We start from the raw sequence: 19,573 nt of genomic DNA, 5'->3' as shown, positions 1-19,573 counted from the left end.
TCACCCAGCAGAGCAGGGCGGATGGTGTTGAACGCACTGGAGAAGTCAAAAGACATGACCCTCACAGTGCTCGCCGGCTTGTCCAGGTGGGCGTAGACATGGTTCAGCAGGTAGACGATGGCATCCTCAAATCCTAGTCAGGGCTGTTAGGTGTACTGGAGGGTGTCTAAGTGTGGCCTAACCATAGGCCTGAGCTGCTCTAGAACAAGTCTCTCCAGGGTCTTCATGATGTGGGAGGTCAATGCCACCGGTCTGTAGTCATTGGAGCCACTGGGGCACGGCGTCTTCGGTACAGGGACGAGGCAGGACAGCTTCCACAGCACAGGAACCGTCTGGAGACTCAGGCTCAGGTTGAAGACATGGTGAAGTACCCCACATAGCTGGGGGGCACAGGCTTTGAGCACCCTGGGGCTGACACCATCCGGGCCTGCAGCCTTGCTTGGGGGTGGAGAAGTTTCAGTTGTCTTCTCACCTGTTCAGTTGTGAAGCCCACTGTGGTGGTTTCAGGTGGCGGAGGGATGTAGTCATGAGAGCAGGGTGGGAGGCTGTGAGGAGGGGTAGGAGGGGAGAGTGGAGTATGTGTTGGTTGGGGGCCGACAACAGATGAATCATGTGGGGGATGGGCAGGGGCCACAGTGTCAAATCTGTTGAAGAACAGGTTAGGTTCGTGGGCCCTGTCCACACTGCCTTCAGCTCCTCTGTTGTTAGTTTGCCAGAACCCAGTGATGGTCCTCATCCCACTCCAGACCTCTCTCATGTTGTTCTGCTGGAGTTTCCACTCAAGCTTCCTCCTATACCTGTCTTTAACCTCCCTCAACTTGGCTTTCAGGTCCCTCTGTATTGTCCTCAGCTCCTCCCTATTTCCATCTCCAAACGCCCTCCTTTTTAGTATTCAGGATGTCCTTAAAGTCCTTTGTTACCTATGGCTTGTTATTTGAATAACGAATAACAAGTAACAATATGAAGCTACCAAGGTAATTGAAACTGGCCTTTTGTTCAACCTCTTGGTTACCGATGTACAACTTGCCGTTGGGAGTATCCTGCTGTTTCGATGTTACCATACTTTTTTTTTTACAGTTGATGGTTAGACCAGAATCTGCACTTGTTTGCATTACTTTGCCTAGGAGGATTTGTAGGTCTTCTGTAGCACTTGCTATTAGGGTGGTATCGTCCGCATATCTTATATTGTTGATGTTAACACCTCAAATTTTTATCCCATCTAGGTCTTCTATTTCTCTGAGAATCATTTCACTATAGATATTTAAAAATTCCAATGAGGCAACGCGTCTCTGTCTAAATCCTCTTTAAACTTATATTATCATCAGTTTTTACCACCGCCATTTGGTTCTAATATGAATTGTGAAGTAGTTGTTCTTCCGTTCCGTCAGTGTTTAGTGAGAATTTGAAATAATACAAAGTATCAAAATGTCTTATGCCATATTGGGCGATTTCCGATCGCTGCTTTTAGTTAAATTAAGGGTTAACCCTTTTAACATTAGCATAATCCAAGCCTACGCACCAACAAATGATGGGGACGAAGAGGATAATAACAAGTTTTATGAAGATCTCGACAGGGCAATGTAAATCTCAGGACATAAAACTAGTCATGGGAGATTTTAACGCCAAAGTTGGACAGAAAACGGTTGATAATATTATAGGACTAGGGGAGAAAATTGAAAACGGAGAAAGGTTTACTGACTGATGTGTCAGATACAACCAAGTGACCACCAATACTTCGTATAAAAACCATCCACGTAGATTGTGTACTTGGATTAGCCCTGGAGATAGAACAAGGAATCAAATAGATTTCATTACCGTCAATGAACCCTTTAGAAATAATATCACAAATTCTAAATCCTACTCAGGAGTAGACTGTTGTTGAGTTCACCATCCAGTAATAGCTACCATCAAAACAAAATTAAAGAAACTGAAACGTGGAAAAAAGAGAAGTCGGTGTTGGGAGAACAAAAAAAAAGATAGCATACTTAGCAACAATTCAAGACAGCTGTAGAAGAACACCTCAACGAAAACGAAACAACACCTATTTGGGACAGATTTAAATATTCTATACTACAATCAGCAGGGGAGATAATCCAAATACAAGAAACACAACACACCAACAAGGGGTGGATAACCCAAGAAATTCTACATCTGATGGAACAAAGAAGGTTAGTGAAGAATAATGAAGTGCAATTCAGAGAGCTAAACAGACAAGTGCGCAATATTGCAAAGGAAGAATGGTTAAATCAAAAATGCAATGAAGTCACTCTCAGTTGAAGTCGCAACTGAAATTTGTAGTTCTGATTGCTCTCGTTTGCGCATGCTCGTTCTTTTACGCTTGCGCAGTTCTCGTTGATCCTTTCCTTTAGAAATGGCCGATGCTGCCGCAGTTTCCTGTTCTGTTTCGACAGTGATGTGTTGTACCTGAGTCCGCGGTTCTTCGGTAGAAGTAGGCCTTGATTCTTTTCGAACTTGAGCTGTCTTCGCGGCAGTATTTTTCTTCGTCCTCTGTTTATGAGGCACAGCTTAAAACAAGCCGGAGTAGTTTATAAGTAACCTTATGAAAATATTGACTAATTTTTCTTCATTTAAACATTAATTTATTGATTTTTTTACGGGAGGGCTGGGTTCCAGCGTCTCGATCCTAAGTCATTACGTGACGTCCCCTAATCAGACGAAGATAGATAGATAGATGCTTTATTCATCCCCATGGGGAAATTCAACATTTTTTTCCAATGTCCCATACACTTGTTGTAGCAAAACTAATTACATACAATACTTAACTCAGTAAAAATATGATATGCATCTAAATCACTCTCTCAAAAAGCATTAATAATAGCTTTTAAAAAGTTCTTAAGTAGTTTACTTAAATACATTAAATACAATCAACCCCGGCACTTTAACATATCTTACTCCTGGCGGTTGAATTGTAAAGCCTAATGGCATTGGGGAGTATTGACCTCTTCATCCTGTCTGAGGAGCATTGCATCGATAGCAACCTGTCGCTGAAACTGCTTCTCTGTCTCTGGATGGTGCTATGTAGAGGATGTTCAGGGTTTTCCATAATTGATCGTAGCCTACTCAGATGGAGATGAAAATTCCTCTGAAAATATAAAAAAGACTTTGAGGCAAATAATGCATAAATTAAATGCATTAAAAGTAACCAAAAAGTAATTAAAGAAAAAAATAATAAATATGGAGGCTATGTTTGCTAAAATGACAAAGAAACAAGAAAAAATGGAAAAGAAAATTACAGATTTGGAAAATAAAATGGAAGACATGGATGGAAGAATGAAGGAAATTGAAGTTGATAATAATGCCTGGATATCAGAAAGAAAACAACTCGTGGAAAAAATTGATAAGCTTGAAAATTTTAGTGGACGTAACAATATTAAAATTGTTGGACTTAAAGAAGGTACCGAAGGAGAAGACCCAATAATTTTTTTTCAAAAATGGATCCCTAAAAAATTGGAAATGGGAGAAGAAACTTCAATTGAGATTGAAAGGGTGCACAGAGCCTTAAGGCCAAGATCTCAAGATGATCAAAATCCGTGATCAATTTTGATAAGATGTTTAAGATACCAGGATAAAGAAAAGATTTTGAGGGTGGCTGCCCAAGGTGCCAAAAGAAGAAAGGGTCCATTGATGATAGCAGAGAAACCAGTTCTTTTTTATCCTGATATAAGTTATAACCTTTTGAAGAGAAAGAATTTAATTCAGCAAAAGATGTCTTATGGGAAAAAGGTTACAAATTTTTAATGCGTCACCCAGCAACACTGATAAATGTTTTGGAAGAGGGAAAAAGATTTTTTCCCGATTATCGAGATGCGGAGGTGTTCGTACAAAAACTTCCATCTATTCGCTAATTAAATGTAGAGACTTCTAAACATAATGGTTAAAGATGAAGACAGAGATAGCGAAAGGAACTGATAGACATTTAAGGATGATACAAGGGAGAAAAGTAAAATTTTAGAAATATTAATTGAGAATAGTATGTTTTTTCTTTTCTTATATATATACTTTTTACGTTGCGGGGGGGCTGGGGAGCTTTGAATCAGTTACTAAGGGATTCACGTGTGTAATCATGGTGATTGCCATGACCCATTCAACGGAGGGGGGTAATGTTGTGTTTTTTTTCTTTCACAACATTAGTAGGGGGGTATTTTGTTTTTTTCCTTATACTCTACTTTTCTTCTATGTTTTTGCCTGGATGATTGGTGGGGACACACATAGCAACATAGAGACTTCTAAAAAGATTTCCCAGGATACCACGAAAGTTGAAAGATTAGGTATTATTGTAGATTGGAGTAACATAATTAAAAACAATGACTAATTTATTGAATTTTTTAAGTTTTAATGTTAATGGGCTTAATGGACCAGTAAAAAGAAAAAGAATTTTAACATATATTAAAAAAATGAAAATAGATATAGCTTTCCTACAAGAAACGCATTTAACGGACATAGAACACCAGAAATTAAAAAGAGACTGGGTTGGAAATGTTATTGCAGCTTCATTTAACTCAAAGGCGAGAGGAGTTGCAATTTTGGTTAATAAAAATTTACCAATTAAAATACAAAATGTATTAATTGATTCGGCAGGAAGATATTTAATTATACATTGTCAAATTTTTTCAGAACTATGTACTCTTATGAATATTTATGCACCAAATGAAAATGATGTAAAATTTATACAGGAAGTCTTTTTGAATTTGGCTAACGCACATGATAAAATATTAATAGGTGGAGATTTTAATTTTTGTCTAGATCCAGTTTTAGATAGATCAATAAAGGCTATTACAAAATCAAAAGTAGCACAATTAACTCTATCATTGATGAAAGACTTAAATTTGATTGATATATGGAGAAGAATCAATCCAAAAGAAAGAGATTATTCATTTTATTCAAATAGACATTAAACATACTCAAGGATAGATTTTTTTCCTATTATCAACAAATATTCAAGATAGAGTGAAAAATGTGGAATATAAAGCAAGAATATTGTCTGATCACTCTCCTTTAATAATGACAATGATAATGATAGATAAAGAGGAATCAATTTATAGATGGAGATTTAACTCAATTCTACTAAAACGTCAAGATTTTTGTGATTTTATGAAAAAGCAGATTCAGTTCTTTTTAGATACAAATTTACATTCAGTTGATGATAAATTTATATTGTGGGAAGCAATGAAGGCATATTTGAGAGGTCAGATAATAAGTTATACTTCTAAAATTAAGAAGGAATATATGATAGAAATAGATCAATTGGAAAAAGAGATTATACAATTAGAAAAAGAATCTCAAAGAAATATGACAGAAGAAAAACGAAGACAACTTATTAATAAGAAGTTAAAATATAATACACTCCAGACATATCGAACAGAAAAAGCAATTATGAGAACTAAACAGAGATATTATGAACTAGGTGAAAGATCACATAAGGTCCTTGCATGCCAGTTAAAAACAGATCAGATTTCTAAAACAATAAATGCAATCCGAACAAAAGTGAATAAAGTTACTTATAAGCCTCTAGAAATTAATGAGGCTTTTAAGAATTTTTATTCTGAGTTGTATAAATCCGAATCAAAAAATGATGATGTTAAGATAGAAAGATTTTTAGCACAAATAACTCTTCCAAAATTAAATACGGAAGAACATAAGGGATTAGGTATGCCTTTTACAGTGAAGGAGGTTGAAGAAGCTCTGGGATCACTTCAAAGTAATAAATCTCCAGGAGAAGATGGTTTTCCGCCTGAATTTTATAAAAAGTTTAAAGATTTCTCCCTTTATGGAGTTAATACATCAAGCAGAAAGAACGCATAGACTTCCAGAATCTTTTTCAACAGATATTTTAATAGTATTGCCAAAAAAAGATAGAGACCTTTTAAAGCCAGCATCATATAGACCTATTTCTTTATTAAATACTGATTATAAAATAATAGCAAAAATCTTATCTAATAGATTATCTAAATGCTTATCAAAATTAGTGCATATGGATCAAACAGGATTTATCAAAAATAGACAATCGGCAGATAATGTAACCCGGTTAATTAGTATAATCCATTTAGCGCAAAAGAGGGAGGAAACGAGTGTGGCAGTTGCTTTAGATGCAGAAAAAGCATTTGATAGATTGGAATGGGATTTTTTATTTAAGGTATTGGAAAAATATGGATTAGGAACATCATTTATAAAATAGATTAAAACCTTAAATACTAATCCCAAAGCTAAAGTAGTGACAAATGGTCAAATTTCGACACCATTTCAGTTAACAAGATCAACTAGGCAAGGTTGTCCATTATCACCTGCTTTGTTTGTGTTGGCAATAGAGCCATTAGCTGAATTAATAAGAATGAACCCAGATATTAAGGGTTTCAGAGTTAATCAGGAAGAATACAAGATTAATTTATTTGCTGATGATGTTCTACTTTATTTAACAGATCCATTACATTCATTATGTAAATTATCTTATGGATTAGAAGAATATGGGAAAATATCAGGTTATAAAGTAAATTGGGATAAAAGTGAAATTTTACCTCTTACTAATGGAGACTATAGTCAATGTCAATTAATAACCTTAATTTAGATGGCCGGCAAATGGTATAAAATACTTAAGTATAAGAGTTGATAATGATATAAAAAACTTATACAAATTAAATTATTCACCACTTTTGAAAAAAATTCAGGAAGATCTTGATAAATGGATGGCATTACCAATAACATTAGTAGGTAGAGTAAATACTATAAAAATGAATATATTCCCTAGACTACAATATTTATTTCAATCATTACCAATACAATTACCCCAGAAGTTTTTTCAAGAGTTAAACAAATATGTGAGGAAGTTTCTCTGGAAAGGTAAGATATCAAGAATATCGTTGGAAAAATTGACATGGAAATTTGATCTAGGAGGGTTACAACTTCCAAATTTTAAGAATTATTATAAAGCAAATCAACTTAGATTTATTGCATCTTTTTTTGAGAAAGATAAACCGGCATGGATTAGAATAGAACTAGATAAAATAGGAGAAAGCGTACCAGAGATTTTATATATAAATGGGAATCTAAATGGATACGGGAAAAGAAAAAATCTCCTATATTAAAACATTTGATTGATTTATGGAATAAGATAAATGTTGATGATGAGACAAAAAAATCTTTATTAGCAAAGAGATCTTTAATTCAAAATAGACTTATTCCTTTTACAATGGACAATCAACTTTTATATAATTGGTTTCAAAAAGGGATTAGATACATAGGAGATTGTTTTGAAGGAGGTATATTAATGTCATTCGATCAATTAAAGAATAAATATAAAGTATCAAACAACACTCTTTTTTGTTACTTTCAACTAAGGGCTTATATAAGAGAAAAACTAGGTCAAACTATGTTATTGCCGAAATCTAATGAAATAGGAATTTTAATTCAAAAAGGAAATATTAAAAAATTTATATCTTGTATGTATAATTTGATTCAAAAACAGGCAATTAAACAAGGAGTCCATAAGTCAAGACAAAAATGGGAAAGTGATTTGAATATTAAAATTGAAGAAACAAATTGGTCAAGACTTTGTCTTGATAGTATGACAAATACAATAAATGTTCAGTTAAGATTAGTGCAATATAACTTTATACATCAATTATATATTACACCAAAAAAATAAAAAAATTAAATCCAAGTTTATCTGATCAGTGTTTCCGATGTAACCAAGAAACTGGTACACTTTTACATTCGACATGGTGTTGTTCTAAAATTCAACCTTTTTGGACAAATTTAAGACTTTTACTGGAACAAATTACGGGAATACAACTTCCTCATAATCCAATATTACTTTTACTAGGTGATATTGAAGGGATAAAACCGAAACTCAAACTAAATAAATATCAGAAAGAATTCATAAAAATTGCACTGGCAGTAGCCAAAAAGGCTATTGCAGTTACTTATAAATCGGATACATATTTAAGTATAGATTGTTGGAAGAAAGAAATCTATGGCTGTATTCCATTAGAGAAAATTACTTATAATTTAAGAGATAAATATGAAACATTTTTGAAAATTTGGTGCCCTTATTTACAAAAGACAGGACTAAATATATAGGTGCTCTGAAGATGAAACAATTGGTTACTTGGGGAAAGAAATAAATATATATACTAAAGTTATTAAGAACTCCATGGAGCATGTGGAGATCTTCCAACAACCAGGCACTCTTTCTTTTTTTTTCTTTCTTACTTTCTCTTTTTTTAATATAGGGAAGTTAGGGGGAAGGGGGAAGGGATATATACATTTTTTCCACACTTGTAATTACTTAAAAACGCAATTAAATAATTTTTTTTTAAAAATGCAATGAAGCAGAAGGCCATATTAACAACGGCAAAGAAATGGACAAGAAAATTAAGGAAATTATGGAATTAAGAAAACCTCCTCTACAGAATGCATAAGATCAGCAGACAGATCCAGATGAAGTATGTGGGAGGAGGATTCAGTATATAGAGCAGCTGTCTGAGGATAATAGAGGGGAACCCCCAGATATTAAACACCCTAATTCTGGCCCACCTATTACCAAAGAAGAAAAAACTAAAGCAATGAAAAGCATGAAACGTGGTAAAGCCACTGGACTTGAGGAAACCTCAGTTTACAAGCCCTAGAAGATCTGGGCATAGATATTCTTTTTGAACTGTTTAATGGCATATATGAGTCTGCTGTATTGCCTGATGATCGCTTGAAATCTGTACTTATAGCTCTGCCAAGAATTCCTGGAATTAATGACTGCGAAAATTATAGAACAATCTGTCTTAAGATTCACCTAATAAAGATTTTGTTGAGAATTGTTCTGAGACGAATTAAAAATAAGTTAAGGCCAGAAACTTCCAAGTAAAACCCTGTCTGAGTCTGTCCCATTTGTCTGTGCTTGACAGATCTCTCTCTAAAGTTTCCTCGTTGTGTACCTGTCCCAGTATCTTTTATTTTCCTTCTCAACCTCATTCTCCTGCCTTCTCCCCATAACATTTGACGCCTTTACAGAAAATCTTTGGGATCAACGACAATACGCATATTCAACAGTTCATCTTTCTGCGACAGGAGAACACACTTCAGAGATCAACAGTCTCTGCATTTTTATTTCATACATTATTATTACGCATTGGTGCAGTATTATTGTGTATATTATTATTCCCGGTTTATTTTTAGTCATGTCTGCACACTGCTAATTGTGTTTCTAAATGTCACTGCTGTAACGAAAGAATTCCCCACTCGGGATCAATAATGTATTTATTTATTATTATCAACATCATCGTGATTATTCTGCAGTCCTTTATCTCTTTCATCAATTTTCCCAGCTCTTTACTTCACGCCCGACCAATCTGATGTATCACCTCCCCTCCACCCCACATTCTTTCTCCCTCCCTTCCTTTCCAGTCCTGAAGAAGGGTGTCGGTCTGAAACGCCGACTGTTCTCTCCCCTCCATCGTTGCTTTCTGCCCCCCCCCCCCGAGTTCCTCCAGCATTTTGTGGGTGTTGTTTTGGATTTCCGCATCTGCAGATTTTTTTAAAAATCCTATTTAAACAAATGCGCATGCGTGTGCGTCACAGCCGATCGCGAATATTGCGCATGCGCCCAGTAGATGAGAGGCTCGCATGGATCGGACGCAGGTAGGAGCGGGGCCGCGGGTGGGAGCTTAATCACCGGCGTCTGCACCGCGATTGAAGGAACATTACAATGAGCTCCGTCCCCACTGGTCCTGCACCCCAGGACAGTCCCAGCTCCACGATTTTCCCGAGTGACGGGGAGTTTACGGCTGATTGAGAGCTGGCGGCGCCGCCATTTCTGCGGCGCATGCGCATTGCTGGGTCCTTAGATGGCGGATAGACAGCTTACTTGTTCTTGGTGTCTGCTGGGTAAAGAGTCAGCCATGGGTGACACTACCAGCATTGTCCCCTTAGAATATGCCCAAATACTGCGACCTCCAGCCATGCCAACGAGGATCAGTACCTCGGAACAAAAATATACTGTCCAGTCAGTAGAAATGTAAATTAGTGCTGTATGGCTAAAAGAAATCCTCCCGTCAGCTTTCGTTCTCTGTGTAAATAACGAAATGAAACACCTTGTTCTCGATGACAAGTGACTTGTAGCTTGCACATCACAAAGGTGCCACACACCAATGAGAATAACTACTGCCCACCCCTTCATAGTCATTGCCATCGATGGGTTCATCACTGTCAATCAGCTCGGGGTGGGAGGGGATCCCAGCAATTAGAAAATCTCCAGGATCCGACATGTAGTAACAAGTTCACTTTGTAGTGTTGTGGAGCATGACCAGCGCTTGAAATGATACCAAAAATCAGGACAAATTGAGCCAAGACACAGGTTGATTGAAGGCAGAAAGAGCCCATTCTCATACAGAGGGAATACAGTCAGAGAATTTGTTGGTCAGTCAGGATGCCTGATCCGTGCCTTGTTAGAAGATGAGGAGTTCATATCTAAACATAGAAACAGAAGTCTGCAATATATTACAGACCCTTCGGCCCACAATGTCATGCTGACCATAAAACCTACTCTCAAAACTGTCTAGAGTTTGACTACCACATAGACCTCTATTATTCTAAGCTCCATGTAGGCACCTAACAGTGTCTGAAAAGACCCTGATTCTATCCGCCTCTACCTTTGAAAAACTTACCTCTGGTATCCCCCTTGTACCTACTTACATGCATCTTAAAACTCTGCCCCTGCATGTTAGCTAGCTCAGCCCTGATAAAAAACCTCTGGCTATCTGCTTGATCAATGCCTCTCATCATCTTATACAACTCTCCTCTGAACCCTTTCCAGAGTATCCACATTCTTCCTGTAGTGAGATGATCAGAATTGAACACAGTACTAAAAGTGGGGTCCAATGAAGGCCTTATATATCTGTAACAGTACCTCACCGCTTTTGAACTCAGTCCCATGGTTGATGAAGGCCTTCTTAAAAACATTGTCAACCTGCACAGCAGCTTTGCATGTACTATTGACACGGACCGCAAGATCTCGCTGATCCTCCAAACTGCCAAGAGTCCTATCATTAGTATTGTATTCTGTCTTCAAATTAGACCTACCAAAATGAACCACCAGGTTGAACTCAATCTGCCAATTCTCAGTCCAGTTCTACATCCTATCGATGTAACTGCTCTACTGTGACAACCATTCAGACAACCCACAGTACCCACTACATTTGTGTCATCGACAAACTTACAAACACACCCTTCTACTCCTCATCAAGGTCATTTTTAAAATTCACAAAGAGGAGGGATCCCAGAACAGATCGCTGCAGAATATCACTGTTCACCATCCTCCATGCAGAATACAAACCATCAACAACCACCCTGTGGCCAAGCCAGTTGTGGATCCACAAAGCAGCTCTCCTTGGGTCCTTCCTCGTTACTTTCTCAATGAGCCTCGTATGGGGAACCTTATCAAAAGTCTTACTGAAAACCACGTACACTACATCCAATGTTCTACCTTCATCAATGTTACATCCCCAAAGAGTTCAATCAAGTTGGTAAGGCATAACCTGCCCTTGACAAAGCCATGCTGACTACCGCTAATCTGATGCTCATAAGTCCTCCCGCTTAGGATCTTCTCCAACAAATTGCCCACGACTGATGCAAGACTCACTGGTCTATAATTTCCTGGGTTACCTTTTTTCCGTTTGTTAAACAATCCTCGGGTACTTCTCCAATCCCTATTGATGAGACAAAGATCATCACCAGATGCTCAGCAATCTCCTCCCTCGCTTCCCACAGTCACCTGCAGTATATCTCAACTTGAGTTGAACTCAGTAATGCCAGAGCTCAAATTGAGTGAAGATCTTATAGAAACATGTAAAATTATGACAGGGATAGATAAGATAGAGGCAGGAAAGTTGTTTCCACTGGTAGGTGAGACTAGAACTAGAGGACATCACCTCAAGATTCAGGGCATTTGGGATGGAGATGAGGAGGAACTGCTTTTCCCTGAGGGTGGTGAATATGTGCATTTCTCTGCCCAATGAAGCACTGGAGGTTCCTTCAGTAAATGTATTTGAGACAAAGTTGGATAGATTTTTCCATAGTAGGGAGATTAAGGGCGATGGAGTAAAGGCAGGTTGGTGGAGATGGGCCAGATGACGTTCTCGTGCTCCAATTTCTTATGTTCTCACCACAGACTAAAATCTCACCTGAATAATTGTTCTTCACGCATTGATGTCCTTTCAATTATTCTTACAGGTCTGAAATGGCAGAACAGTTGTGCAAGGGAATCTCAACATGTCAGTTTTGCTCTCTCTGACCGGATATATAAAGAGTGACCAAATATTTTCTTTGCAAGACCAACACATCTGTTGTCGATCCTTGGAAATGAAGAAGTATCTCATCCCAGCTGGAAATGTGTTTTCTGTCTGAAGTGAAGTTTTCTTTTCTAACTCAGTGTTATCTACTGGAGCCGGGGTGCTGAGAAAACACCAGCATTTGTTCACTGAAGACCAGTTCTTCAATTGCAGTGAGATATCATTCTCCTTCTCTCAGTGTGGGAAGGGATTCACTCACAGCCTACCCACAGACACACCAGCGAGTTCACACTGAGAAGATGCCATTGACCTGCTCAGACTGTGGGAAGGGATTCACTCAGTCATCTCAACTGGAGGTGCATCGGCGAATTCACACTGGGGAGTGGCCATTCGTGTGCTCTGCATGTGGGAAGAGATTCACTTGGTCATCCAACCTTGTGAGGCACTACCGCGTTCACACTGGGGAGAGGCCATTCACTTGCTCAGAATGTGGGAAGGGATTTGCTCGGTCATATCAACTGATTGAACATCAGCGAGTTCACACTGGGGAGAAACCATTCAGCTGCTCTGAATGTGGGAGGAGATTCAAAGAATCAGACACACTTGTGAAACACTACCAAATTCACACTGGGGAGAAGCCATTCACGTGCTCTGAATGTGGGAAGGGATTCACTCGGTCATCAGATGTTAAAATACATCAACGAATTCACACTGGGGAGAAACCATTCATCTGCTCTGAATGTGGGAAGGGATTCATTAACTCATCCCACCTTGTGAAGCACTGCCGAATTCACACCGGGGAGAAACCGTTCATCTGCTCAGATTGTGGGAAGGGATTCACTGACTCATCCAAACTTGTGAGGCACTACCCAATTCACACTGGGGAGAAGCCATTCAGGTGTTCTGAATGTGGGAAGGGATTCACTCGGTCAACCAGCCTTGTGAAGCACAGCCAAATTCACACCAGGGAGAAACTGTTCACCTGCCCAGATTGCGGGAAAGAATTCACTCGGTCCTCAGACTTTAAAGAACATCAACAAATTCACACTGGCCACTCACCTGTTCTGAATGTGGGAATGGATTCACAAATACATCTCAATTGAATGAACATCAGCGAGTTCACACTGGGGAGAAACTGCTCAACTGCTCAGACTGTGGGAAGGAATTCACTCAGTCATCACATCTGTTCAGACTGGGAATGAAATCACACTTTCATCTCACCTACCGACACACCAGACTGATTTCAGCAGTGAGAGGACGTTGATCTGCTCAAACTGTGGTAAGGCATTCACACACTGATGCACACTGCAGAGACAGTGGTGGGTTCACAGTGTGGGGAGGGTGGTCACCTGCTCAGACTGTGGGAAGGCATTCACACACTGATCCACACTGCAGAGACAGTGCTGGGTTCACACTGTGGGGAGGGTGGTCACCTGCTCAGACTGTGGGATGGCATTCACACACTGATCCACACTGCAGAGACAGTGGTGGGTTCACACTGTGGGGAGGGTGGTCTCCTGCTCAGACTGTGGGAAGGCATTCACACACTGATCCACACTGCAGAGACAGTGGTGGGTTCACACTGTGGGGAGGGTGGTCACCTGCTCAGACTGTGGGAAGGCATTCACACACTGATCCACACTGCAGAGACAGTGGTGGGTTCACACTTGGTGAGGGTGGTCACCTGCTCAGACTGTGGGATGGGTTTCAGTCTGTCATTCATCCTTGTGTCGCCCTACCGAGCTTTGATCCATCGTGAATCGGAGAGATCAGAAGCTTGAGAGGACGTAATTCACTCTGGTTCGCCAATTGAGTATTAAGGGCAGTGGTTCAGCGCAGGTGATTTTTGATCTTTCAGCAGTGGCCAATCAGCATCAGGTCAGGCAGGAGCAAATGGAGCGGCCAGTGTCAGAGTGGGCAGAGTCAGAGCGGAGACTTTGAGTCTTTACCTCTTTGAGGTTTCAGTGAGAAAAGCATTCAATCAGAGAAGGCAAAATCATGATGGAACTAGATTTTTTATCTTAACATTTGCTCAGTTAGAACAGTGGAGATGACAGGCGGGATAGTGGAAAGCTCCTTTGCGGGATGTGGGAAGGCAGGGGACCCTCCTGTGTCCCTGATAACTACACCTGTGAGAAGTGCTTCCAGCTTCAGCTCCGAACAATCCACATTACGGAGTTGGAGCTGGAACTGGATGAACTCCAGATCATTCGGGAGGCCGAAGGGGTGATAGGACATATAGAGAGGTAGTTGAACCGAAGGTGCACGGCACCGGAAACTGGGTGACAGGAAGGGGAAGGGGGAAACAGCGAGTGCAGTTTACCCCTGTGTCTATCCCCCTGAACAACACAGATATCCATTTAGATACTGTCGGGGATGGTGGAGATGACCAAGTAAAGGAAAGTCACAGCAACAGGGTCTCTCTGGCTCTGAGGCTGAGAAGGGAAGGATGGAGAAGAGGTGAGTTGTGGTCAGAGGTGATTCAGCAGCTCAGGGAACTGACTGGATGTTCTGTGGGTGAGAATGAAATTCCACGATGACATGTTGCCTCCTGTGTGCTCGGGTCTGTGACATCTCCGGTCGAGTGCTCAGCATTTCCCGGGAGGGTGAACAGTGAAGGTCGTGGTCCATGTGGGTAACAATGATATAGGGTGGTCGAGTAACGAGCTTCTCAAAGGCAGTTCAGGGAGTGAGCTGCTAAGTTAAATGGCTGCTCGTCCAGGGCTGTGACCTCAGGACTGCCATCTATGCCACGGGCCAGGAAGAGGAAGAATAAACTGTTTAACACGTGGCTAAGGAGTTGGTGCAGGAGGGAGAGTATAAGATTTTTGGATCTTCTGAGCTGGTGAGAATTACTGTGTACAGAGGAGTGTGAGTGTGTTGGGGGAAGCGCACATCGCTGATGGTGTGTGACTGGGCAGGCAGGTCTCTCACACACAAACACATGCAGTGGAGTGGGAGGGAGGGGAGTGAGAAGGGAAAAGGGGAATAAGGAGGATGGAGTTAGGGCTCCTTCACAAAGTCCCAGACTCACCCACTCCTCCCCCTCTGGAATTGGTCCCATTCCCTACCCCAGGCTGGGGGTGAGCATTGAGTTGCCTTGTCAAGAAGAAAAGGAATTAATTGTTTGATAGCATTTTGTTCACACACTTTGATAATAAATTTATGTTGAACTTCAACAATAATATGTATTGTTTGTAAAACGTACTGATGAGAAATGGTCTCAGTGAAGGTCCGAGAGTGGAAAACGAACTGGTGTTCAGCCCCACTGCTCCGTGCTGGACAAGAACCCCTATCTGAGTCTGTCCCATCTGTCTGTCCTTGACATGTCTCACTCTAAAGTTTCCTCTTTCTGTACCTGTCCCAGTGTCTGTTATTTTCCTTCTCAACCCCATTCTCCTGCCTTCCCCCATGACCTTTGACACCCTTACTAATCAAGTACTGATCAAATTCTGTTTTAACTAAACCTGATGACTTGGCCTCTGAGCCGTCCGTGGCAATGAATTCCACAGCTCCCTCATCTCTCCAAAAGCATGCTGTCTGGGCTTAGACATTTTGACACGGACGGTTAAAAAATGGTGGCTATCTACTCTCTCTATCCCTCTCTTATTCTGATCAAGTTCTCTCAGGTCACCCTGATTCTCCTCCACTCCAGAGAAAACAGCCCAAGTTTGTCCGAACTCTCCTTACACGGCAGCTCATGCCTCTAATCCAGACACATCCTGGTGAACCTCTTCGTTGCTGTCCTAAACACCAGCGGCATAACAGGCTTTAAGTAAGTAAATGATGGGTTGCTGATTAATAAGGCTGTTGAAGGTGAAGGGTAGAAAGCAGCAGAATGGGGTTTAGAGGGAAAATCCTATAGCCATGATCGAATGGTGGAGAAGACTCAATGAATGGAATGAGTATTTCAGTTCCTATGACTTGCGGTGTAGTGGTGAGATGGCAAAGCCGTGGGGAGTAAGGTGCAGGTATGATTGGGTGTCTGGGTAGGAGGTGGTGTCGAGCACCTTTTCACTTTGTCTTATGACCAACAATTAACTCAAAAGAGTGTATCAATCATAACAGCGCTTATTTTTACTTGCAGCAAGGGAAGACCGGTACAAGAGCGAGTAACAGCTGTTCTCCAAAAAAGCACAAGCGTGTACATTCACTGCTTTGGACACAAGTTCAAGGTCAGGGTGCATTCTGTTTGTCTGCTTAATCAGCGTGTTCAGCATTTTCCCAGTGACACAGCTGCCGGTCTGCAGTCGAGTGCTCAGGTTCCATCAGCATCGTGATGCACCAAAATTATTAGCAAAGCTCTCTGATACAATACAGGTTCCAGCTGGTTACAGACAAAAATGGTAGAAGTGAAGTGCATTCCCCCAGCGGTGGAGAAACATTGCTACACCACTCGCTCTCTGTGAAAATGGTTCCAAACCCTACAGCTCTCTCCATTTCTGTTAACATCTCCGATCCATGTAGCCTCTGCCATCTGTGACAGCCCTTCTACACCTACACCCATCACCATTCTGTGAACCCGTCTGACCCCTACTCCACTTGTCATCTCTGTAAAACCCTCCACCATCCACCCTGGCAGATTCAGATGACAGTGGACCTGAGAAAGATACCGACTATGGGCTCACCAAACACATTCATAGGAGCTGACATTTTTTATAAACCTCCCGATTTGTACGGTTGTCTTGACTAAACAGCTTCCTGGCTTCCTATCTTTACCTCCCCAGCCCCACCCCCAACGTCCTGCTTTCCACAAGGATTCCATTCGTCCCTTCCCACTAATTCCCCCCCCCCCCCCCCCGGAACATATCCTTGCAAGCGAGGGAAGTTCTATACACTCCCATTTACTTCCTCCCTCAGTCCCAGTCTGGATCACGAACAGTCCTTCCAGGTGAGGCAACACTTCACCTGCGAGTCTGTCAGGTTGCTGTGCCGTACCTGTTGCTCCCAGTGAGGCAACACTTCACCTGCGAGTCTGTCAGGTTGCTGTGCCGTACCTGTTGCTCCCAGTGAGGCAACACTTCACCTGCGAGTCTGTCAGGTTGCTGTGCCGTACCTGTTGCTCCCAGTGAGGCCTCCTCTACGTCGATGAGACCCAACGTTGATCAGGAGTCGACTTTGACAAGTACGTTCGCTCCGTCCGCAACAAACGGAATTTCCCATTCACGAGCAAGCGTAGATCTGCAGATGCTGGAAATCCAAGCAGCACACACAAACTTATTACAAATGATTTCAAGTCCCCTGGCCCCGATCATCTTACTTTCACTGTGGATACCCCGTCCATGTACACCTCCCCCTCCCACCAGGAACACCACACGAGCTTTCTCCATTTCCTTCTGGACAACCAGACCCAACGAGTTCCCCTCCACCACCACTCTCCTGCTCTTTGTTTCACTTCTTTGTTTGAGCTGAGCTCTGCTGTCATCTTGTAGTGAGCCGGTGCTGTTTTCCCTTGGGGCTCTGGATTCAGAAGACAAGACGGATGTTATGGTTCAGCTGATCCGGTTGGAGTGCACCAAGACAGAATATAAGGTGTTGCTCCTCCACCCTGAGCCAGTTAGCGGAGCACTTCGCTGAGCAGCTTCGCACCGTCCGCCACAAGTAGAACTTCACAGCGCCAAAGATTTTAATCCTGATTCCCATTCAGGGTTGTCAGAGGTTAAAGCGGGACATCATTAGGAGGCAGGAACAGGCTGAGAATTGGCGGGGAGTGTTCAGCCCACTTGCGTGTGAATGATTCGTTTTGGTCTGTCAAATTTGTAGACACAGCTCAGTATTAATGTTAAGACTCTTGGCAGTGAGGAGAATAAATGAATCGTTGTCCTTAGGACACTCAAAGCTACAGCACGGGTTGACATGTTGCTAGGAAGGCGTATGGTGTGATGACCTTCATCAACTGTGGAATTGAGTTCAAGAGCCATGAGGTAATGTTAGATCTATATAGACCTTGTTAAGAGCCCACTTGGATTACTGTTTTCAGTTCTGGTCACCTCACTACAGGAAGAATGTAGATTCTATAGAGAGTGTGCAGCGCAGGTTTACAAGGATGGTGCAGAACATGCCTTATGAGTATAGGTTGAGTAAACTTGACCTTTTCTCCGTGAAGGGACGGATGACGAGAGGTGACCCGATCGACATGTATAAGCTGATGAGGGGCATTGTTCGTGTGGGTAGCCAGGGATGAAGTGGCTAACACGAGGGAGCATATTTTTAAGGTGCTTGTTAGTAGCTTCAAGGGGGATTTCTGAGGTAAGTTTTTGCACAGAGAGTGGTGTGTGTGTGTGTGTGTGTGTGTGTGTGTGTGTGTGTGTGTGTGTGTGTGTGTGTGTGTGTGTGTGTGTGTGTGTGTGCAATGCACTGCCAGGGGCAGCGGTAAAGGCGGGTACAATAGGGTCTTTTAACAGATTCTTAGATAGGTACACGGAGCTTAGCAAAATAGTGGGCCACGCGTTAGAGAAATTCTAGGCAGTTTCTAGAGTAGGGTACACGGTCGGCACAACATTGTGGGCCGAAGGGCCTGTAACGTGCTGTGGTTTTCTATGATTCTGTGGAGCTCCATGCCACGCAAACGCAGTTTTTGAGAAGGTGATGATTGCTTTCCTGGTTATTGATTGTGTTGTTGCAAACTCTGGGTGACTGGAAGAGAAGTCTGTCGCAACAATATGACTCTTCCCATTACAATCAAACAACTAATCACCGAATGTGAAGGACGGCTTGTCTGGTACAGGGGGTGGAGTCAGGGGATTTGCTTGCTGCTTTGGTCTGTGGGTACGACATATCTCGTATGAAGTAGTGGTCCGTCAGATGTCTCGGTTCCTTCTTGGACAGTACGTCACTTCATCAGCTCGTTGTTTACGTTTCTTTCCTCATCCGGGTGCACTTCGTGAACCTTCTGGAACACTTCCTTGTGTGACGACCTGAAGACACAAACCTGTTCCCCTGGAGGACCATATCTTCCAATGCTGACAGTTCAGCTCTGTCTGCCCAATAATCCCGAACAAATATTGAACATCTATTCGTAGTTGCAGGCCATCCTTTCTGTATTGTCTCTCTGCGTACCTTCCTTGATGCAGCCGTCCCTGCTGGTGTCCTAATCATCTCTGTTCTATCAGGAGATATTGGAATGGAGGTAACAATCATGTCCACATAGGACATGTACATCAGCATTAATCACTTGGTAGGTCTTTTATTTCTTGTTGACAATGCATTAGTAGCAAATATATCCTCCCTAGCGTGTCGCACCAGACGGTCGGCCATTCCTGTCTGGCGCGTGGTGTCTG

At 41.6% G+C, this 19,573-nt stretch overlaps 2 protein-coding genes across 2 annotated transcripts in view; both read left to right on the top strand.

Annotated features, from left to right (window-relative positions):
* The window catches only part of LOC140722011 (uncharacterized), a 156,617-nt gene that overhangs the window by 42,327 nt on the left and 94,717 nt on the right, over positions 1 to 19,573 (top strand).
* Positions 9,626 to 13,545, top strand: LOC140722010 (uncharacterized). The gene is made up of 2 exons (XM_073036824.1): positions 9,626 to 9,645; positions 12,235 to 13,545. Exon 2 carries the CDS (start codon positions 12,593 to 12,595, stop codon positions 13,394 to 13,396), a length of 804 nt encoding a protein of 267 aa, XP_072892925.1. The 5' UTR covers positions 9,626 to 9,645; positions 12,235 to 12,592; the 3' UTR covers positions 13,397 to 13,545.

The sequence above is a fragment of the Hemitrygon akajei genome, unplaced genomic scaffold, assembly GCF_048418815.1.
Source record: "Hemitrygon akajei unplaced genomic scaffold, sHemAka1.3 Scf000067, whole genome shotgun sequence".
NCBI classification, from domain to species: domain Eukaryota; kingdom Metazoa; phylum Chordata; class Chondrichthyes; order Myliobatiformes; family Dasyatidae; genus Hemitrygon; species Hemitrygon akajei.
The sequence above is the reverse complement of the archived record's forward strand: the minus strand, read 5'-3'. Positions and strand labels throughout refer to the sequence as shown.